This window comes from Typopeltis vanoorti, chromosome 20, assembly GCF_054136105.1.
Source record: "Typopeltis vanoorti isolate ZY-2024b chromosome 20, IOZ_Tvanoo_1.0, whole genome shotgun sequence".
NCBI lineage: Eukaryota > Metazoa > Arthropoda > Arachnida > Uropygi > Thelyphonidae > Typopeltis > Typopeltis vanoorti.
In genome coordinates, this window is record NC_143568.1 from 6,865,030 (window position 1) to 6,887,644 (window position 22,615).

General features: G+C 36.6%; 1 protein-coding gene across 1 annotated transcript in view; it reads right to left on the minus strand.

Moving 5' to 3' along the window:
* IFT52 (intraflagellar transport 52) overlaps window positions 1–22,615 on the minus strand; it is a 203,819-nt gene that overhangs the window by 80,612 nt on the left and 100,592 nt on the right. The window contains exon 9 of the mRNA XM_090410486.1: window positions 18,671–18,739. Coding sequence (XP_090266612.1) covers window positions 18,671–18,739 — 69 coding nt within the window. The remainder of the gene's footprint in view (window positions 1–18,670; window positions 18,740–22,615) is intronic.

The window sequence follows — 22,615 nt, forward strand, 5'->3', positions numbered from 1 at the left end:
CTAAATATTTTTATATTAAAATAAATATTGAATAAATAAATATTAAAATAAATAAATTCTGTTTAATATAAATAAATTTATATTAAACATCATCATCATCATCAAATTCCTGCCATTATATTAAACAGAATGGTTTAATATAAAAATGATACTAAATACAACAGTAAATGAAAACTTAGAAAAGACCAAGAAATTCAATAAACAGGAAAAAGTGAAGATATGGGATGATACAATCAAAGAAATAATCAAAAAGGTGGAAAAAAAAGTCAAGAATAATCATCAGTGAAAAAACTGCATAATAAATTTAGTTTAATCCTTTATCCAAGTGCGAGCAAACAAAGTTTGCACCTGAAAGTATCTTTAGGACTGGGGTAAGGTGGTACTCAACTAGTTTACTCAACTCCCCATACACCTCTTGCTCCTTTACAGTCAGTCTCTCTTCCCCCATCATCAACTACTCTCAATCTCTCCATGAAGTCACATTCACTTGATTGTTGTACCACCTTACCGCCTGAAGATACTTTCAGGAGCAAACTTTGTTTGCTCACACTTGGATAAAGGATTAAACTAAATTTATTATACTCCAACCAAGCGTAAAATAAACTTTCAACAGCTTTCTCTAAATCCAGAGTAATTTATTAAAAAAGTGTGGCACACCATTTGGCAACTCCTATAGGTAGAGATGACCTGCTAATGCTTCTGCCTGGTATCTCCACTTGGGCCTGGCTCCCACTGAAGAGATCTCAATAAAGGTCAAAACTAGTCTGGGTTGTGGCCCTTCCCTTAATGCATAACATTAGACATATCCGCAAGGAGATGTGTTTTGCATTATGGGAGATACTGAGATAGGAAGTTGGTAGCTTGATCCACCTTTGCAAGGAGTGCCCTCATGTTGTACCACCCTACCCCAGTCTTGAGGATACTTTCAGGTGCAAACGTTGTTTGCTCACACTTGGATAAAGGATTAAACTAAATTTATTATACTCTAACCAAGTGAAAAATAAACTTTCCACGAGAAAACTGCATGTTTCTTTCTTCAAGAAAAGACAATAAATTAATATACACGTTTACCATTTTACGACCTTTTTTAAAAATCTCTCTTGTGTAATGGGATAAGTACTTCTATTTTTAGCATTTCATGACTTTATAATTATTAAAAAAAAAAAAAATATATAGGCAGAAAGTTTAGTTTATGGTAGGAGTGAGCAGAGGTACCACAATATTTTCATTGAATTCAACAAGAAAATCATGGTATTATATTATGAAACCATGCTATACCATTTTTGAATATTAACCTACAAAAATATTTAATTCATGAGGTGCAAAAAATTGCATAACTTGGGTATAGATGTAGCTAAATACAATATAACATACACTGCAAATATAAAGAATTAAATAATAGTTCACTTGGTGACAAAAAAAAAAAAAAAAAAATTAACACAATACAAATTCTTTTTTGAAATACAGGTAACCCTCGTATAACGCGGATGTCAGGTTCCATAAAAATGCTGCATTATATAAATCGCATTATGCGAGAATCAGATCACATAGAAAAAGTCGGGTTAGGTTCCGAAATTTTTTTTATTTTTATTTTTAAGGGTACACCCTGTTGGGTATCTACCTGGATACTGAACGAATGAGGATGGGTTGGCAATTTGGGATTTACCCGACCAAATTGTATTCCTATTGGTTAAACCAAAATACAAAATGATGGTACAACATGACAAAATTTAATGCCAGCTAAGGCGTCACCCGGTTAAACAAGGCCCCCATTGTTTTCACCAGGGAACGAGGGCGAACAGCAAAAAGTCAGCTACTGGAACAAATCTGAAAACACACTCCAACTCAACATCACCAGAGTTAAAGATCGGTACTATCAAATTAAGAAGCCTGAATGGCAAAGAAATGGAGCCAGTGGATGAATTAGATAAGTACCAGATCAACATAATAGGGGTGACTGAAACAAAAAAGACAAAAACTGGAGAGATCTTTCTGAGCAATAAATATAAAATGTTATATTCAGGCAATGGCAATCAAGGAAAAGGAGTAGCCATAGTATTTCAACACAAAATCCAAGGCTAATCTTCTTGAATGGCAAGCAGTGTCAAGTAGAGTGATTTGGGCAAATATCACAATGGGGAACTAGACAATGAGACTCATTTGTGCCTATGGTCCCACAGAAGGCTCTACTAAGGTAGAAGTGGAGGAATTTTTTGAGGTTCTAGAGAAAGCTACTGACACAATGAAAAAGGAAAAGTTGGTCCTTGTTAGGGATCTAAATAGCAGAGTAGGAAGTGATTGTCAGACATACAAAACTGTTTTGGGAAAATTTGGAGAAAAAAGAAAAGCTAATAATAATGGCAAATATCTGTTGGATTTCTGCTCAGGACATGGACTGGTTATTACTAACACCATGTACCAACATAAAAATGTGCACAAATTCACATGGAGACAAGAGGCTAGGAATAAGAAAAGTCTCATTGACTATGTTATTGTTGATAGTGATGTTATCTCCCTGGTGAAGGACACCAGAGTGTACAGAGGATTTGAAATTGGAAGTGATCACTTTTTAGACTTGAGCAGGATAAAATTGAATTTCATATTGAAAAGAATGAAATGTAAGAAAGTTTTAAAGCGAATAAAAGTTGAGCAGCTCTCAGATGTGAACTGTAGACTAAAATACACAAAGATTACTGAAGAAAAAATGAAAGAGTTCGAGAACAGGAACCAAACCTTGGAGATTCGGTGGCAAGCCTCGAAGAAAACCCTGATTGATTCAGCTAGAGAGGCATGTGGTGAAGTTGTCTGCAAGGATAGCAAAAATTAGAACTCCATAGTGGACACAAGAAGTTAAAGAGGCAGTGAAGGAAAAGAAGAAAGCATATCAAAAGTTCTTGGCAAATAAGTCAGCTTGTGATCTTAGAGAATACAGGGACAAATGCAAGAAACCTAAACAGCGTGTAAAACTAGCTAAACAAAAGTCATGGGAGGACTTTGGCAAGAATATAGAAAATAAATATCAAGAAGGTGGTAAGATATTCTGGAAGTTGTTGAAGAAGCTTAGAAATGGAGGAAAGAGTGCTGTAAAAGGAGTTAGAGAGATGATAAAGGTGAAATGAAAATGGGAGGAAAAGATATCCTTTGAAGTATGGAGTAATTACTTTGAAAATTTGCTAAATGAAACAAGCATTGATGACAGCACAGTGATAAAAAACACTGACCAGACATGTATTCACTAATACATATCCATATTTGAAGTAGAAAAAGCCATCAAAGGCTTGAAAATGTGGAAAGGCAGCAGGAGTAGTTGATATTTAACCAGAAATGCTGAAATGTGGTAGTATAAAAGTCTTACAGTGGCTGCACTGCATAGTTCAAAATGCCTGAACAGAGGGACGAATTCCCGATGATTGGAGTAGAGCTCTTATAGTACCCATATATAAAAAGGGAAATAAAACTGAATGTGAGAATTACAGAGGTATATTCCTAATGAATGCTCCTGGTAAGATATATGCAAGTATACTTGAGAAACGGTTGAGAAGAATTGTGGAAGAAAAGCTTGGTGAAGAACGAGATGGATTCAGGTCAAATAGAGGCTGTCAGGATCAGATCTTCACTTTACGACAAATAGTGGAGAAATCATGGGAATATAACAAAGATCTGTATTTAAGTTTTGTCGATTTGTAAAAGGCATATGACAAGGTGCCAAGAGAGAAGCTATTCAATACGCTGCAGTTATATGGTGTCAATGGGGCATTATATCAAGCGATACCTAGTCTTTATTTGAGTTGTAAGTCAGCAGTTAGAATTGAAGTACAGGAAGATGGTTTAATGTTATATCTAGTGTGAGATAAGGATGTACATTATCCCCTCTGTTATTCATTATCTATATGGATCACATTATGAAGGAAAGTGGTATTAAACATGATATCAAAATTGGAGATGTTAATGTCAGCTCTTTGCTTTATGCGGACGATGTTATACTTCTAAATAAATCTGCTACAAGTCTGCAAGATTCTCTGACTAAATTGAATAACTGTTGTAATAGATATGATATGAAGGTCAGCAATAAAAAGACAAAGACATTGAAAATAGGCAGAATCATTGAAAATGTCAACTGCATTGTGAACCTGTGGAACAAGTAAAACATTTCAGCTACTTAGGCTCGATTTTTAGTGAAGATGGTAAATTAATTATGGAAATAGATAACATATGGAAATAGACAAAAAAATATATTTTTATTTAATTCAGGTAATTCATGTAAGTTAAGAAAAAATTACTAAATCACTTAAGGAATTGAACAACGTAGATACGAATATAAATTAAATTACTCTTTAATAAATATCTGATATTTCGGCAACGTCACGTTATCATCTTCAAAAGGAACTTGCAAAAAAAAAAAGGCACGTGCAGGTAGGCAATACAATACAGTAACTGAGAATGAAGAGATGAAGCTATTGTTCTCCTAAAAGTCCAGATGGTGCCCTCTAGAATGCTAAGTAGGTGTTCTTGGCTGTTTGGCTGAAGGATGATTGTCTGATGTATGCCTCCCAAATTTGGAGCAGTCGCATACAACCAAATTTGTTGAGGTTTGGGGAGTTTCTTAGGGCTGAGGCTGATTCCATACATAGTTTTTCGAATTTGTATTTGCTACGGTGTATTACTGTAGCTTTCTTCCACCATATTCTGTGGCGTGTATCCAGAGCATGGTCTGCAAGACCAGAATGGCTGTACTTGTGAAACCAGATGTAGTCCTTGTGTTCAGAAATTCTGATATTCGCTGTCCTGCCTTTTTGGCCAAAGTACGACAGTTTACAACTGCAAGGGACTTGGTATACACCAGGTAGGTCTAGGGGAAGTGGTTGGTCTTTAGTGGAGCAGAGAAGGGATGCCAATTTTCTGTAAGGCCTGTAACAGATGGTCAGGTCATGTTTTTTTAAGATTTGGGAAATTTTTTCCAAGGTGCCTCGGATGTAGGGAATGGTGATGGATTTAGAGTAATCCTTGTGTAGAGGGGGGGGCTGTAGTTTGTAGGTTTTAATATTTTTTGGATTTTTTTTGGGGGGGAGGAGGTAGCCATTGGCTGAGAAAGTGTTTAGGGCTATGTCGTTAGAACAGATTAGTTTATCCCTGTTGTATAGTGTTTTCACCACTCCATATCGTTGTGAGGGGTGCTGGTGGTGGGATTGTTGGTGAATATATCTGCCTGTATGGGTGGGTAACTGCCCCAAATTTGGGAGGCTTACATCAGCAGACCTTCAGCGCAATGGCCAAGAACACCTACTTAGCCCGCTAGAGGGCACCATCAGGACTTTTAGGAGAACAAAAGCTTCATCTCTTCACTCTCAGTTACTGTGTTGTATTGCCTACGTGCACGTGCTTTTTTTGTAAGTTCCTTTCGAAGATGGCAACATGACATTGCCAAAATATCGGAAATATTTATTAAAGTGTAATTGAATGTATATTCGTATCTACATTGTTCAATTCCTTAAGTGATTTTGTAATGCATAACCAACGTATAAGCCTGTCTATGAGAATCAACATCATCGACAAAGATACGATCGCACGGAAGGCCCGCCAATACGGTAAAATGAAGTTGAAGCTGTCTAGACAATTAAATCATCTAACTTTCCTGAAACACTGCCGGGATAATATGGTAATCCTGCACTGTGTAAAATTCAAGCACCGTTTTGTCTCACAAAAAGTTCTCCGTATATATAACCGCACTAGCTACGCGTTGCTTCGCAAACAAATCATCGCCACACAGTTTCTCTTAGTGGACATTAACGAAGCTATTCGTGCCTTCAAAGATGAGCTTTCATGCATTTAAATCACGAACTTTGGTCAATTTTACATGACGTCTCAGGTACCACTGCAGACAAAGAATTTGAAAAAATACGAGGCCAACAGATGAAAAAATTAAAAAAAATTAAAAAAGAAGTCTACCGTCAATCCAAAACTTGCTACCAACACCGTAATCAACCTTTCTTCAGTCACCTTGGAGCACTCAATGCGCTTTCATGTGGCCACAACTTCCCCATTGCTCCCAGAAAAATACCTAGTGAGGATATTATGATCCAGATCAAACGAGGAATTCGCCACCTTCCACATCAAATCGCCAACAGTGTAAGATTGGACGTAGCTTGTGTCCTCTCCAAAGCAAGACCACCAAAAACCAACATACCCAACAAGGAATATAAAGCTCTACAGGAAATGAGGAATAATAAATAATTAGTTATCACCAAAGCAGATAAGGGAAATGCAACTGTAGTACTGAACCAAAAAGACTACACAGGTAAGCTTAATGCTATTCTATTAGATCGGGCTACTTATCTCCCTATCGAATACAATCCCCCCAACTCACAAATTAGAAAACTTCACAGGCTCCTTAAATCACATTCTCGCACAGCTTCCATGTATGGCCCCTAGTCCTCCCACCACCAGTCGTATTCTCAAAAATATCTTCTGGATTAATCCTATAGAAACCCTTCAGTAATTTGAATGTCTCAATCATATCACCCCTTTTCCACCTATCAACCAATTTTTGCAACCCACAAATCTTCAACCTGTTCTCATAAGGTTCATTCTGCAGACCTGCTATTATCTTGGTCACTTTTCTCTGGATCCTCTCCACCTCTTCCCCATCAAGAAGAAACCCTAGTGCCCATATCTGGGCACAGTAGTCCAGATGGGATCCTATCAAGGCTCGATACAGAGAAATAATAACTTGTTAAAGTATTTTGCAGAAGCCAAGTGATTTGATGAGCTGATTTAGCCACTTTTGCGATGTGCCCCCTAAACTTCAACTCCCTATCCACCAACACTCCCAAATCCCTGGCCTCCTAAATCTCCTGGAGTTCAGTTCCACCAATGTGATATACTGCTGCTAATCTTTTAAACCCAAAATGCATAACCTTACACTTTGCCACATTAAATTGACATCCATTTTCCTTAGCCCAGTCCTCCAAACTATTCAAATCATCTTGCAAAATTTTGACATCCTGTGCACTCACAATTGCTCTACCCAACTTTGCATCATCAGCAAACAAGTGAACACTTCCTCTCAGATCCTTTCTTATATCGTTAATGAACAAATTGAATAGTAGTGTTTCAAGAACAGAACTCTGCGGCAAACCACTAGTCGCAAGCTGTCTTTTGGACTCAACTCCTGAATAAACCACTCTCCGGTATCTCTCCATCAACCACCCTCCTGTCCATCTCACCAACCCTATATCCATCCCGATCTGCTCCAGTTTACTGATTAGAGTAACATATGGTATCCTGTCAAAGGCCTTGGCAAGGTCCAGTAGAATCACTGTAAACCCATTACTTATCCAGTTCAGCCATCACTGTGTTATAAAACGTGAGCAAGTTACTGAGGGATGATCTACCTTCACAAAACCATGTTGTCCCCCATACAGTATCCTATTTTCATATTCTTCTCTTGACTAATTTCTCCAAGACTTTGACAATGATTCCTGATATGCTAATCGGTTGACAATTTACATCAGCAGTCTTGGAACCTCCTTTATGCAGTGGAACTATTTTCCTCTCTTTCCACCCCCTCGGGACTAACCCAGACCCGAGACTCAAATTAAACAACAAGGTCAAGGGTACTGATAATTCTTTAGCCGCTTCACGTACGACACGAGGTGGTATACCATCCAATCCCACAAACTTATTGACATCGAGGTTTTGCAATAGACTACTCACCTCCACTTCATTCACCACAATTCCCGTATAATCTATTCTGGTAGTAAGACTTATACGTTGGTTAGACATAACTAGTAATTAGTTTACAGAATTAACAACGCATATAAAGTATATTAATTAAAGGTAACTTTAATGAATAACTTCTATATTTCGGCAATGTCACATTGCCATCTTCAGGAACATAAAGATATGGTATGTGCACTCAGGAACTAACACAAAGCAAATGAGGAAGAAAGCAAGAAACTAATATTGTTCCTAAAGTCCTAATGGTGCCCTCTTGCGGGCTAATTTGGTAGTCTTGGCAGTTGGGCTGAAGTTCTCATAATGAAAGTCTCCCGAATTTGGGGCAGTTTCATGCACCCAAATTTGTTGAGGTTAGGAACGTTTTTTTAGAGCTGCTGAAGATTCTTTGAATAATCTTTCGTATTTAAACTTGCTGCGATGAATTATTTTTGTTTTCTTCCAATGAATTTTATGGTGGGTATCTAAGGCATGGTCTGCCAGCCCAGAGCGGCTGTACTGGTGAAATCGGATGTAGTCTTGGTGTTCTGAAATCCTGATATTTGCTGTTCTGCCTGTTTGGCCAAAGTAGGACAATTTGCAGCTGCAAGGGACCTGGTATACACCAGGTAGGTCTAGGGGAAGTGGTTGGTCTTTGGTAGTGTGGATAAGTGATGCCAACTTTTTATATGGTCTGTAACAGGAAGTAAGGTCATATTTTTTGAGGATATTGGTTATTTTCTCAGAGGTGCCCTGGATGTAGGGGATGGTGATAGACTTGGTGTAATCTTTATTGTGGAGGGGGGGAGGGGGGGTTGTGGTTTACAGGTTTTAGTATTTTTTGGGGGTTATAGCCATTGGCTAAGAAAGTGTTGAGGATGTGGTTTAGTTCATTAGTCAGGGCCTTGTCATCTGAGCAGATTAATTTTGCCCTGTTATATAGTGTTTTTATCACCCCATATTGTTGTGAGGGGGGGGGGATTGTTGGTGAATGTATCTGCCAGTGTGGGTGGGTTTTCTGTAAACAGAGAAAACCAAAGATCCATCAAGCTGGCGGGTGATTAAAGTGTCTAGGAATCTTCATGGTCCAAATAGAGCGTGGAATTCGCAACCTGCCTAACCATATCGCCAACAACGTAAGACGGGATGTGGTCGGTGTTCTCACTAAAGCCAAACCTCTAAAATCCAACTTATCCAAAAACGAATATACAGCCCTACAAGAATTGAAAAAACAACAAAAATATAGTAATCACCAAAGCTGATAAGGGAAGCGCCACTGTGGTACTCAATCAAAAAGACTACAAAGGTAAGCTAAATTCTTTAGTACTAGACCGTACTACTTACCTCCCCATTGAATATAATCCGACCAGCTCTCAGATTAGAACTATCCACAGACTCCTTAAGAAAGTCACATCTTGGCCTGTGGAAATCACCAACAAACTCAAACCTTATAACTCTAGACCCCCACCCCCCCCCCCGATTATATGGACTCCCAAAAATACATAAACAAAATGTGCCATTGCGTCCCATAGTGGATGGCATTGATTCCCCCACATATAAATTAGCCAAACATTTAGCCAAAATGCTCACACACTACACTGGCAACACACCATCACACATAAAAAACTCTGCCCACTTTAAAGCCAGTATAGAAAACCTCACACTCCAACACACTGACATAATGGTCAGTTTTGACGTCTCCTCCCTATTCACTAATGTCCCACTCAAAGAAACCCTTGAGCTCATCCAAGCCAAATTTCCTCCCGATATCTCAGCCCTATTTCAGTTCACAATGAACTCAGGCTATTTTGTTTGGCAAGGAAAGTTCTACAAACAGATAGAGGGGACAGCCATGGGTTCACCACTTTTCCCACCCTTGGCCGATTTCTTTATGGAGACATTTGAAGAGAAAGCCTTAAACTCCGCCCCACAAAAACCCACTATTTGGCTTCGTTATGTGGATGATGTGTTTGCTATTTGGCCACATGGCTCACCCACACTCCACTCCTTCCTAACACACTTAAACAACCAACACCCCAGAGTCCAGTTCACCTTAGAAAAAGAGGAAAACAACACCCTCCCCTTCCTAGACACTTTAATCACCCGCCAGCTTGATGGATCTTTGGTTTTCTCTGTTTACAGAAAACCCACCCACACTGGCAGATACATTCACCAACAATCCCCCCCCCCTCACAACAATATGGGGTGATAAAAACACTATATAACAGGGCAAAATTAATCTGCTCAGATGACAAGGCCCTGCTAATGAACTAAACCACATCCGCAACACTTTCTTAGCCAATGGCTATAACCCCAAAAAAATCCAAAAAATACTAAAACCTGTAAACCACAACCCCCCTCCACAATAAAGATTACACCAAGTCTATCACCATCCCCTACATCCAGGGCACCTCTGAGAAAATAACCAATATCCTCAAAAAATATGACCTTACTTCCTGTTACAGACCATATAAAAAGTTGGCATCCCTTATCCGCACTACCAAAGACCAACCACTTCCCCTAGACCTACCTGGTGTATACCAGGTCCCTTGCAGCTGCAAATTATCCTACTTTGGCCAAACAGGCAGAACAACAAATATCGGGATTTCAGAACACCAAGACTACATCTGGTTTCACCAGTACAGCCGCTCTGGGCTGGCAGACCATGCCTTAGATACCCACCATAAAATTCGTTGGAAGAAAACAAAAATAATTCATCGCAGCAAGTTTAAATACGAAAGATTATTCAAAGAATCTTCAGCAGCTCTAAAAAACGTTCCTAACCTCAACAAATTTGGGTGCATGAAACTGCCCCAAATTTGGGAGACTTTCATTATGAGAACTTCAGCCCAACTGCCAAGACTACCAAATTAGCTCACAAGAGGGCACCATTAGGACTTTAGGAACAATATTAGTTTCTTGCTTTCTTCCTCATTTGCTTTGTGTTAGTTCCTGAGTGCACATACCATATCTTTATGTTCCTGAAGATGGCAATGTGACATTGCCGAAATATAGAAGTTATTCATTAAAGTTACCTTTAATTAATATACTTTATATGTGTTGTTAATTCCGTAAACTAATGACCAGTTACGTATAATCTATTGGTTCATTCATTTCTGCAATGTCACCACCTGGATGATATATTCTTGCAAAGTGCTTGCTCAGTAATTCAACTATATCAACTGATTCGGTTACCTCCCTACCATCGGCATTCTTTAAAATCATTCTGCCATAGACATTTTTTTTTTTACTTGCAACATATTGAAAAAACTGTTTGGGATTCTCTTTAGGTTGCATGGCCAATGTTCTTTCATAATCCTTTTTTGCTTTTCTTACCACACTCGTTACCCTTCTGGCCTGCACATTATACTGTTCATGTGCCTGCAGGTCACCTTTCTCCTTAAATTCCTCCCATAGTTGTTTCTTTTTTTGCAGCTCAAGCTTAATGGTGTTATTCATCCATTTAACCCCTACTTGATTTATTATTCGGACTCTAGGTATACAGTCAGCCATTGCTTCATGCAAACACTTCTTAACTGCCACCCATGCGCTATCAACTTCTAGCCTTTGCAGTTGTACATGCTATGGCACCGAACCAATCAAACTCCTAAGCTTGTCATACTTACCAGCCCAATAATTCCACATGTACCCTGTCTTAATTGTAAATTCCACACCTTTAGCCACCTCCCAAGTCAAGACCCTATGATCACTCTCACCAATTGGTGGGAATGTGGTCACATTCGTTACAGTCAAATCCTCAGATGCAATTACTAGGTCAAGCACTCTCTTTGACCCCTAGTATTTTCAATTACATGCTTTCACAGATAGTTATCCCTTAATAACTGCATAAAATCCAATTCCTTACTCACAAGTGTCCTCTCCTCCTTCCAAATGAATGTTACTGTAGTTGAAATCTCCCATAATAATTACCCTCCTTCCGCTCATTTCTTCTATTTGCTTATGCATACTATCTCCGCCATCTATTCCATCACCTGGTCTATAGCAGCACCCAACTGTATATTTTGTTCTGCTAATTTCAATCTCACACCAAATAGCCTCAAATGTGCTCTTTTCTCTATCCTGCAGTTCCACTTCTATTCTTCTTGGCTGTAGCTCATCAGCTATAATCAATAACACTCCCCCCCTCCATTTTATTCTCCCTGTCACTCCTGAACACACCATACCCCTCACATTCAATCCCACTAGCTGTGTCATCTTCTGTCAGCCATGTTTCACTAATGCCAATAACCTGTGGTCTGGTAGTGCCATCGAAGGCCAGAAATTCTTCCTTCTTGTTCCTAATACTTCTGGCATTAGTATACATGAATTGCAGAAGCCGATTTGTCCCATCCCTATTTTGATGCCTCATACTAACTATCCCATTCTGAATCGTGGTCTTTCCTACTCGCTTAGGCATATTACACACATTCACACACTCAACTGTCTCCCTAAAGTCTGCATATCTACTTTCCCCCCCACCTTAATAACTTTATTTTCCCTGATTCTGCACATTCACTTCCACTACATTCGACAACACCTTTTCAAGTCTCTGTACACCAAATCCATTCAAGTGTAAACCATCCATTTTATATAAATCCTTTCGCCCATCGAACTCATTCCACACATCCACAAATTCCACACCACTCATACTGCATAATTCATGCATAAAGTCATTAGCAATTATAGCCCTCCTTCTATACTCTTCACTGTCATACTGTGGCAACAGACTCACCATCCTAACTCTCTCACTCTTCTCTTTTTGCTACCTCAAGCAATTCCTTCATCATCACTCATAGCCATTTTGTTTCCTTTCAAATCATTTGTACCTGCTACCACTATCAATTCTTTCACCCGCTGCTTTTGCATTCTAATTGACTCGCTTACATTCTTAATGTTCACACCAGGTTGGTACGATTTTGTTATTCTCTCCACTAACACACCTCTTACTAAGGAATCTCCATACAACACCTCGCTCTTTCATTTTGTTTACACTCACTATCATACCCTTATTTTTTCTATCATAATTTTGTCTATTATTAGTCAGTACGCTTGGTAAACATTTTTGCCAACGCTCCAGCTGCTGATTTGCCCTATGTATCGCTCCACGTAGCAGAGCGATCTCACTCATTGCGTCAGTGTCATCATTTTTTTATTCTCCGATGATTCATTCAATCGTTCTGTATGTTTATCTTCATTCTCACTTTCAACGCCACTCTCACCACTATCAGGTACTACCTCACAAATATCACCATTCATACCGCGCATATCACTGTTATCTAGATTCTCACTTTTGACAATGACTCACACGACTTGAAACACTCTTAAAATCCTCACATTCTTTACACTTTTTGCACATTCACTCCACTATCGTTGTTTAACCAGACTCCAACCGCTCGCCTTAATGCATACGTTTCGCAAATGGTACGCTGAATGGTACCCTTTAAGTTAAAATTTTTAGACAAATATGGTGACCTGGAAGGCATCTTTGTATTCCTCTTTATGGGAGCCATGTGCACAGATAATCTCATTTATCAATTTACTATTAAAATACTCAAAACAAACACACAGAAATCACCCAGACATGCTAAAATACTAAAAGTAAACAATACTATGTAAATACTATGCAAATTGACCAATTATTACTCAAAATATCACTTATCTATTCAGGAGTTATTCACCCAATGATGTTGCAACTTTTACATACTGTAGTTATTACAGTTACCCATTTCTTTTTTGCTTGCAAAAATTATGCTAAATATTTCACTGGCATAACTGATGTAAATAAATGCTTTATTTACGTCAGTTATGTACCTTCTACAAGTGAAAAAAAAAAAAAAGTGATTCACTATAAGACAGTGGTCTGATACCTAACATGGATGACTCAGGTATGCTCATAATAGTTTCAAAGAGTTTATAATTCATTGGGCAACATCATAAATAAACTGAGTTCACAAATACTGCATATCAGTTGTTTCATGGCAGCATAATGTCACCAAAACAGTCTTGTGCACAAATGCAGCATCATGTAAATGGGCATTAGTCATAATTGAAAAATAAAACAAAGTGGAGTGTATTTAGTGTAAATAGTGTATTTCAGCATTTCTGTAGTTCAAAATGCTGTGGGAAGAAATCACAACATCCAAGATCTTCTTTGAACTCTGGAAGTTCAGGTTGAAAGAAAACTGGTGACTGGAAGGTAATAAGGATGTCAACTTTTCATACAGTACTATCTATCCTGTACATCTCTTTAAGGTACATATCAGAAACATTGATGATCATCTCCCTCTATTCCATATGATAAAAACTGAAATCATCATTGATCTATTCAGCTCTTGGGCTTTCTCTGGGTGCTTTTTTCTTGGCATCCTGACATCAAACACCTGTTTTGATAATATTTCCTCTCACATTATGTTTAAGTGACCATACTTCCTGAGATTAGCTGTTGTGTTCACACATTGTTGAATGTCAAGCTATATCCTAATACTCTCATTTTTAATGAGAACCATCATGGTTCTATCACTGATACCATCACTGGGAACCAGTCAAAGAAAGACTTAGAAAAAGTTCCTCTAGTCAGTGAGTAGAATTAATCTTAAATCTTTCTTCAGGCAGCCAAGCACAGAGGATGCAAATACCACTTCCACTGGCCAATGTTTTATCTAAGGGTGATAATCTGATTTGACAATCACCATTTGCCCTGAACTTAGCTTGTTCTTCTCCAAGCTTCCCTTCCACAATTTTAGCCTTCTCACACAAGTATCCTCACATAAATTTTACCTGGAATACTCAGTAGGGAAATTCCTCTAATTCTCACATTTAGTTTCATTTCTTTTTGTATAGATAGGAACTATTAGAGTTCTGCACCAATCATCTGAAATTCAACCACCTGACCAGGCCTTCTGAATCATACAATGTAGCCAGTGCAATGCTTTTATACCATATTTGAAGATTTCTGGTTGACTATCATATACTTCAGCTGCCTGTCACATTTTAGGTTTTTGATGAGTTTTCCCTACCTCGTGTATTCCTGATTGCATTCCTCTAAAATATTTTCTATCACTTCTTGTTTTATTTAGTAATTTTTCAAAGTAATTACCCCAGATATCTAAAATATCTTTATCTTCAAATTTTCATACCAGATGAATTCATAGGCGTATTAAATGATTTTCACAATAAGCAGTCACTAAAATATCATTTTGATATAATTTCTCTGACTTAAACATTGGACAAAATGAAAAACTATAATTTCCATATTTATATTCTCCATAAGTATGCCCCTGCAAGATAAATAACAAAAATGAATAAAAATTGAGTTATATTCTTTTGGTTTATTAATCGACCATAAATATTAAAAGATCTATACAATTGTCAACAAGTTTCGCCAGCTATTCTGTCTGGCTTCTTCAAGACAAGAAAATCAGTACAATACTGACTACTAGTGAAAAAAAAGAATGGAGTAGCACAGTCAAATCAAGTAAAATTAAAACTGACACATAACATCATAAGAATGAGCATGGAGTCTCAGTCATTGTTTGTTGAGTGTGCTGTATAGTTTTTTGCAAAATAAAATTCTGGTAAGGTAAGTGAATTTATTAGGCTTTTCCAGATGTCTTTCAGTATCATACCTTGATTTCTGTTTAGATTATCTCTTGTCTGGAGTATAACTGCAGCTTCTTTGAAGTTTCTACATCTAAAATCCTCTTCTATATAAGGCATGGAGCTGTTATCCCAATCAATGGAGTAGTGAGACATCAAAAAATGATGGGCTAATCCTGAAGTGTCTGTTCTATTGTTGTTATCATCTCGTATATGTTCTTTTTTTCGAATTTCTAGGCTTCTTGAAGTTTGGCCTATATAATTTAACCCACAGGAACATGGGATGTTGTATACACCTGTGTATTTGTAAAAGGCATTACTGTCCTTAGGAGATCTTAAGATGTGTCGTATAGTTTTGACAGGTTTAAGAGCAACTCTGACGTTGAAAGACCTCATGAGTGGCTATTTTTTTGTTGAAACAGATCCTGCATAAAGGATGGTGATATATGATGCATATTGTGTGACAGGAGGTAGTTGCTGTGGATTTCCTATGAAGAATCTTTTGGATTATATTTTGTGGATGACCATTGTTTACTAATGTTTGAGAAATGAGAGTGAGTTTATCAAGGAGGAGATCTTTTTCTTCTGAGATAATATTGGTCGCTCTATTTTTAAGCATATGTATAGTGCTGAGTTTTTGTGCATAATGGTAAGCTGATTAGAAATGTAGGTAACGTCTAGTGTCTGTAGGTTTTCGATATATTGCGAGTTGGATTTGTCCATTCTCTTGTTTCTTTATTAGTGTATCTAGAAAAAGTAATTGATTGTTCTTTTCCAGCTCTAAAGTGAACTTTATTTTCTGGTGGAAGGAATTTATTTTTGTAAGGAACTCAAATAAGGTGTTTTCTGTGTCTTTCCAAATACTGAATATATCATCTACGTATCTCCACAAATCAACAGCTTAGGATTTACTTTGGACAGGATATCAGCTTCTAATTTTTCCATAAACAAATCAGCGCAGGGAGGTGACAAGGGACTGCCCATGGCTAAGCCATCAAGTTGTTCATAAATAGTATTGTTTACTTTAAAATAATTTGATTTGAGGATATGGCAAAAGAGCTGAACTATGTCATGTGGATAGAGATTTTCTATGTTCTTGATAACTTCTTCAACAGTTATGTTTGTGAATAACGACACTACGTCAAGACTTGCAAGTATGTCTGCATTTAAGATGGTGATGCCTTTTAATTTTTCCGTGAAATGCTTAGAGTTCTTTATGAAGGAATCCAATTTCTTTATATTATCTTTCAAAAGACCGGTTAGATATTTAGCTAGTAGATATGTCGGAGAATTTCTACTGTCGACAATTGGGCGGAGCAGAACACCAACTTTGTGCACTTTTGGTGCACCATATAAGCGTGGCGTCGATGGGTGTAGAGACTTCAGACTTGGTTGTAATTCCGAAGGCCACCTCATCATATTACATAATAGGACATTAGTCTTGTTTTGATTTTTTGTAGTTGGATCTACATTCAATATGCAATAGGTTGCAGTGTCTGAAACTAAATCAGTGATCTTCATTAGATAGTCTTTGGTGTTCAAAATAACTGTCGAATTGCCTTTATCTGCCTTTAGGATGATGATATTTTTATTCTTTTTTAGGTTTGAGAGAGCACGCTTTTCAGCAGGAGTTATATTAGGTTTTGATGGTTTTGAGGTTGAAAGGATGACGGTGCTTTTTATACAAATATCATTTGCTACTGTTTTCGAGAATGAAGAAAGTCCATTTTCTATGTTGCTTATGAAATCAATCTTTGGAATGTAATTTGAAACGATAGCAAAGTTGAAACCTTTTTTTAGAATATCATATTCTGGTTTTGATAATGTGTAGTCCGAAAAGTTGAAAATAACTTTTTCATCCGGGAAACACAGTCTTGCGTTGTGTATATTTTTGTTCTTTTTTTAGGTTTGAGAGAGCACGCTTTTCAGCAGGAGTTATATTAGGTTTTGGTGTCCATAGAGTCTATTGAATTTATTAATTTACGATTCTTTACTGGCTAGAAAACCTTTGTTAAAACTATTATGAACCATGCAGTCAAGAATATTCCAAAACGTTGCTATCTATGTTATTAGAGATGTCTTCGAAAAGTTCTAAGCATTGGAGGTCTATTTTACTAAGTACATATCTGACGTGCTGGATTCTCTCACAGAGTAATGCTAAAGAAGCCTTAAAGTAAATCTGTTTAGCTCTTATTAATTTTATCTGCTCTTTGATAGTTAAGAACTTAGGAATGATATTGAACTGTCTACATCTTTTTAAGAAGATTAGATGATTTAACATTCTCGCTTTCTTACATAATAGTTTTTCAAAAGAATGTACCTTATGCTTTGTATGGCCATCTAGACTGTTCATTATTGTACTGAAGAAGCCAGACAGAATAGCTGGTGTTACTTGTGGACAATTGTGTCAATCTTTTAATATTTATGGTCGAATAATAAACCAAAAGAATATAACTCAATTTTAATGTTAAGTGATCAAATAATTTACAATAATAAAAATGAATAACTTATATTAGAAATGACCTTTTTGTGCATGCCCCATCAATAGTGAATGACTAATGAGGATTCTAATCTATTTTAATGACTTTTCCAAACAAAATCAAAAAGATTTGTATATTGGTCTTTCTATTAATTAGGCTAATTTCTACAGACCTGAATTTGAAAATTTTAAAGAAGTTTACAATTTAAGTTCATGTCCAAAAACATGAACAAATAAAGCAAAATCATACTATCAGAAGAATTAGAATAAAATAGGCAAGGCTAATGGAAAGAAAATATTTCCATGTTGTTCATTATTGTATTAGTTTGTTTCTTCAGTGTAGGTTCTTTTGATCTGTCAATTTCCACACACTTGGGGTATACCAAGTGTATGGAGAGTGACACAGTTATACCACTTGTCAGAAATAGCTAAGCTGGTCAAGTTTAGTAATGCTTGCTGTATTTGGTTGAAATATAGAGAAAACTGTAAAGCATTCTGTTCTATAGAAAATATCTTGTAACTTCTGATCACCAAATTCAGGAAACTTGTCAAAGTCTAATAAACATGATGATTTCTTAACTTTCAGGTGATGTATCTCTGCTCACCTAAAACATATATCAATGGAATGAGGTTGCCGCTCACATAATTCGAGTGGTTTTTATAGAATGGGCAACAGTCCTTCACTGGGTTCAGTGAAGAAGACCTTTGACGATGTCTCAAAAAATTTCTACTGTAAAGAAAGTATCATTCCTTGTATTTTGAATTCATCTACAAAATTCAACAATCTGAATAGCTTAACTTATTCCTATTTGATTATTGAAAATTTTACATATTTTATAATAAATGCACAAATAAATATAAAATTGATAATTAAAATCTTACCTCAGGATCTTCAGCATCTATTGCATTTAATTTGATATCATCACTGGTCAGAAATTGGAATATCACATCCTGTAAAGTAATTTAATTGGTATCTTTGTGACATTGCTAAATCTCTAATGGTTATTTTTAAAATAAATTAGAGAAATAGATCTCCACAAGAATAAGTTAAATATTGGAAAATATTCACATGACATCGCACGATGCACTTGCCAAAATATAACAATCCAAGCAAGCAACATAAAAGGTTCACTTACTATGTAAAAATATGCATTTGAGACATGAGTATAATGCACTGAGACTCATCTGAAACAATCTGATACCAAGATGAATAATATAATCATCTCTCTCTCTCTCAGTACTTAATTTAGAATGAAATGAAAAATCCACTCTGCATTAAAGACTCCCATGCTCTTCTTTTTCACTTTTCCCAGCAATTATTTCATGTTCTCCATGTCAAAAAACTTTTTCTTTCAGCATTCTCATCGCACTAGGTACATCTCAAATCTCTACAGACTCACAAAATTTGCTATTATCACCTACTTGTCAAGTATGCTGCTCCTAATCATAATTGTGTATTACTGTTACATTTTAGCTGAATTTTTTAACTTATGTAATTCTGCATAAGTTAAAAAATTCAGCTGAAATGTTTAACTTGTTCTATATGTCCTCCATTCATGATGCAGTTCATATTTTCAATGCTTCTGCCTATTTTCCTTGCCTTTGTCTTGTTATTTCTGACTTTCGTACCATATCTATTACAACAGTTATTCAATTTAGTCAGGGAATCTTGAAGACTTGCAGCAGATTTATTTAGAAGGATAACATCATCTGCATAAAGCAAAGAGCTGATATTAACATCTCCAATTTTTATATCGGGTTTAATACCACTTTCTTTGATAATGTGATCCATATAGATAATGAATAACAGATAGGATAATGTACATCTTTGTCTGACAGCAGATTTAACATTAAACCACCTTCCTGTACTTCCTTCAATTCTAAATGCTGACTTACAACTAGAATAAAGACTAAGCATTGAGTGATATAATGTCCCATTGACACTATATAACTGTAGTGCTTTGAATAGTCTTTCTCTTGGCATCTTAATGTATGCCTTTTGGAGGTCTACAAAACTTAAATATAGTTCTTTGGTTTTTCCCCCACAATTTCAACTATTTGTTGTAAAGTGAAAATATGATGCTGACAGCATCTGTTTGACCTGAATCCAGCTTGTTCTTCACCAAGCTTCCCTTCCAGAATCCTTCTCAACCGTTTCTCAAGTTTACTTGAATAAATCTTACCAGGAATGCTCAGTAGGGATATACCTCCGTGATTCTCAAATTCAGTTTTATTTCCCTTTTTTATATATGGGTACTCTGAGAGCTCTACTCCAATCAACTGGAATTCATCCCTCTGTCCAGGTCTTCTGAACTATGCAGTGCAGCCACTGTAAGACTTTTATACCTCAATACTTGAGCATTTCTGGTCGAATATCATCTACTCCTGCTGCCTTTCCACATTTCAGGCTTTTGATGGCTTCTTGTACTTCAAGTATGGATATGTATTCCTGATTGTATGCCTGTTGAGTGTTTTTTTTTACCACAATGCTGTCACTGCTTGTTTCATTTAGCAATTTTTCAAAGTAATTGCTCCATACATGGAGGATATCTTCTTCTCCAGTTTTCATGTCACCTTTATCATCTCTAATTCCTTTTACACCAATCTTTCCTCCATTTCTGAGCTTTTTCAACAGTGCCCTAGAATATTTTGCAACCTTCCTGATATTCATTTTCTATGTTCTTACCAAAGTCTTGTTTAGCTAGTTTTACACAGCGTTTAGCTTTCTTACATTTGTATCTATATTCTCAAAGAGCACAAGGTGACTTATTCACCAGGAACTTTTGATATGCTTTTTTCTTTTCCTTCACTGCCTCTTTAACTTCCGGTGAAGTTAAAGAAGGTGAAAATATACTGCGAACAATTCGATTGATTAAATGAAAAACTGAAAGAAAAGAGGTGTTCTCTGGTTAATTGAAAGGGTGTTGTTTTTCATCATGATAATGCACACCATCATAGTGCAAGAATCACCTGTACCAAGATTGAGAAACTTGGCTGGGAAAGCTTCCACATCCTCCATATTCCCCTGATCTTGCCCCTTCTGATTACCACTTATAGAGCAATTTCAAAGTTTGCAACATTTCATTAATGAAAAACAATACATACATTTGAGACACTGAAATTGTGACTAATCAACTTCTTTGCCTCAAAACCTCCTGAATACTATAGAAAGCATTATTGAAGCTTTCAGAAGAGTGTTACTGATTCAAATGGAAAATATATACTTGATTAAATTAGCAAGTGATTTATCTTTTATATCCCTTCAAAAACTTAATGCTAAAAATGACATTACTTTTGGGATGACCTGATACTATAATATGAATTTTGAATTATTAATTTGTTAATTTAAATTGTTAATTGCATTGACATCTAATGAAATAGCCCATCTTAGATGATGCAGCTGAATCCTAATTTCTGAAAAAGTTGCAAATGACTAGAAGCAATTTCACTTTAAACCTAATATTTGAAGCCTAAGTTATATGATGTTTAATTAGAAGCATATATTGGCATTCCAGTACAAGTACAAATATACATGCCTGTATGAAGGATGCTTCCACACACACACCAATTATTCATGTTCATGGAAACCTCCATCGAGTAAGAAGGCTCATACTATCCACACAATATCTATCCTGCCTCTCTTTTAATGCATTCATATAGATTGAATGGACTCACAAAATACTGGCAGGCTATCCCAATTGTTCACTACTCTCCACGTGAAAAATCCAGTCATCATACCATTACTAACCACACTCTTATTAAAGTTCCAGGAATAATTCCTTGTTCTGCCTACTCTAGCTCAGCACTGAAAAATTTCTTCAGTATTTTAAAACCATTTTAATAACTTAAACGCTTATCATATCTCCTCTTTTCCACCTATTAATGGACTTTTGCAACCAACAAAGTCTCAATCTATTGTTATAGAGAGCATTTTGCAAACTATTTCCACCCATTCTATGAAAAATCTCATCTACATTAATCAAATAATTACATCTTACCAACTGAAATGTCTCAATGATGTCCCCTCCTTCCTTCTATTCACTAAGTTTTCAATATCTTGGTGACTCACATCTATATTCTCTCCAGCACTTCCTCCTTCCCAAGTGACCAGACCAGTGCTCAATAAATCCTGATGTGGCATATCTAGGACTTATAAAGAAAAATGATAACTTCCTTATCTCTACTTGTTGGTATGTGTTCTTCACAAACCAAGTAAACTTCGAAGCTACCATGATCCACTGCAATATGCCTTATGAACTGCAATTTTCTATCCACCAAAATCCCTTTTTCGATTTCCTAGATTACAGTTCCATTAATGTATACAGCTTCCAATCTTTTCACCAAAATGCATAACTTTACACTTTTCCACATTAAACCGACATCTATTATCTTGTGCCCATAATGTCAACTTATTTACTTCATCCTGCAAGTTCTCTAGATTGCCTTAATTATTATCATAATCAGACCTCAATGGAGTCAAGGGACTCACTGAAAAAGGTCACTTTCTCCACACACACACACCTCATCATACTGTGACCTAAATGCATTCGCTATCTCCACACTCACCATATTATTGGGCAATGCATCACCACAATCCCATACATAGAATTGAATACTTATGTATGCAAATTTAAAGAGGTTAGTGAGATGATACAATGTCCAACCCAGTGTATTAAAAACCAAGGTCTGATATTAAATCAACTGTGGGAAGCATACATAAGAGATCTACTGTACCTTTAAATTAGTCAATGAGGACAAAATATTTTATATCCTATAACAATGATCCTTGATCATGGGATTTCATAAGCATGTCAACCCCTCCCCACA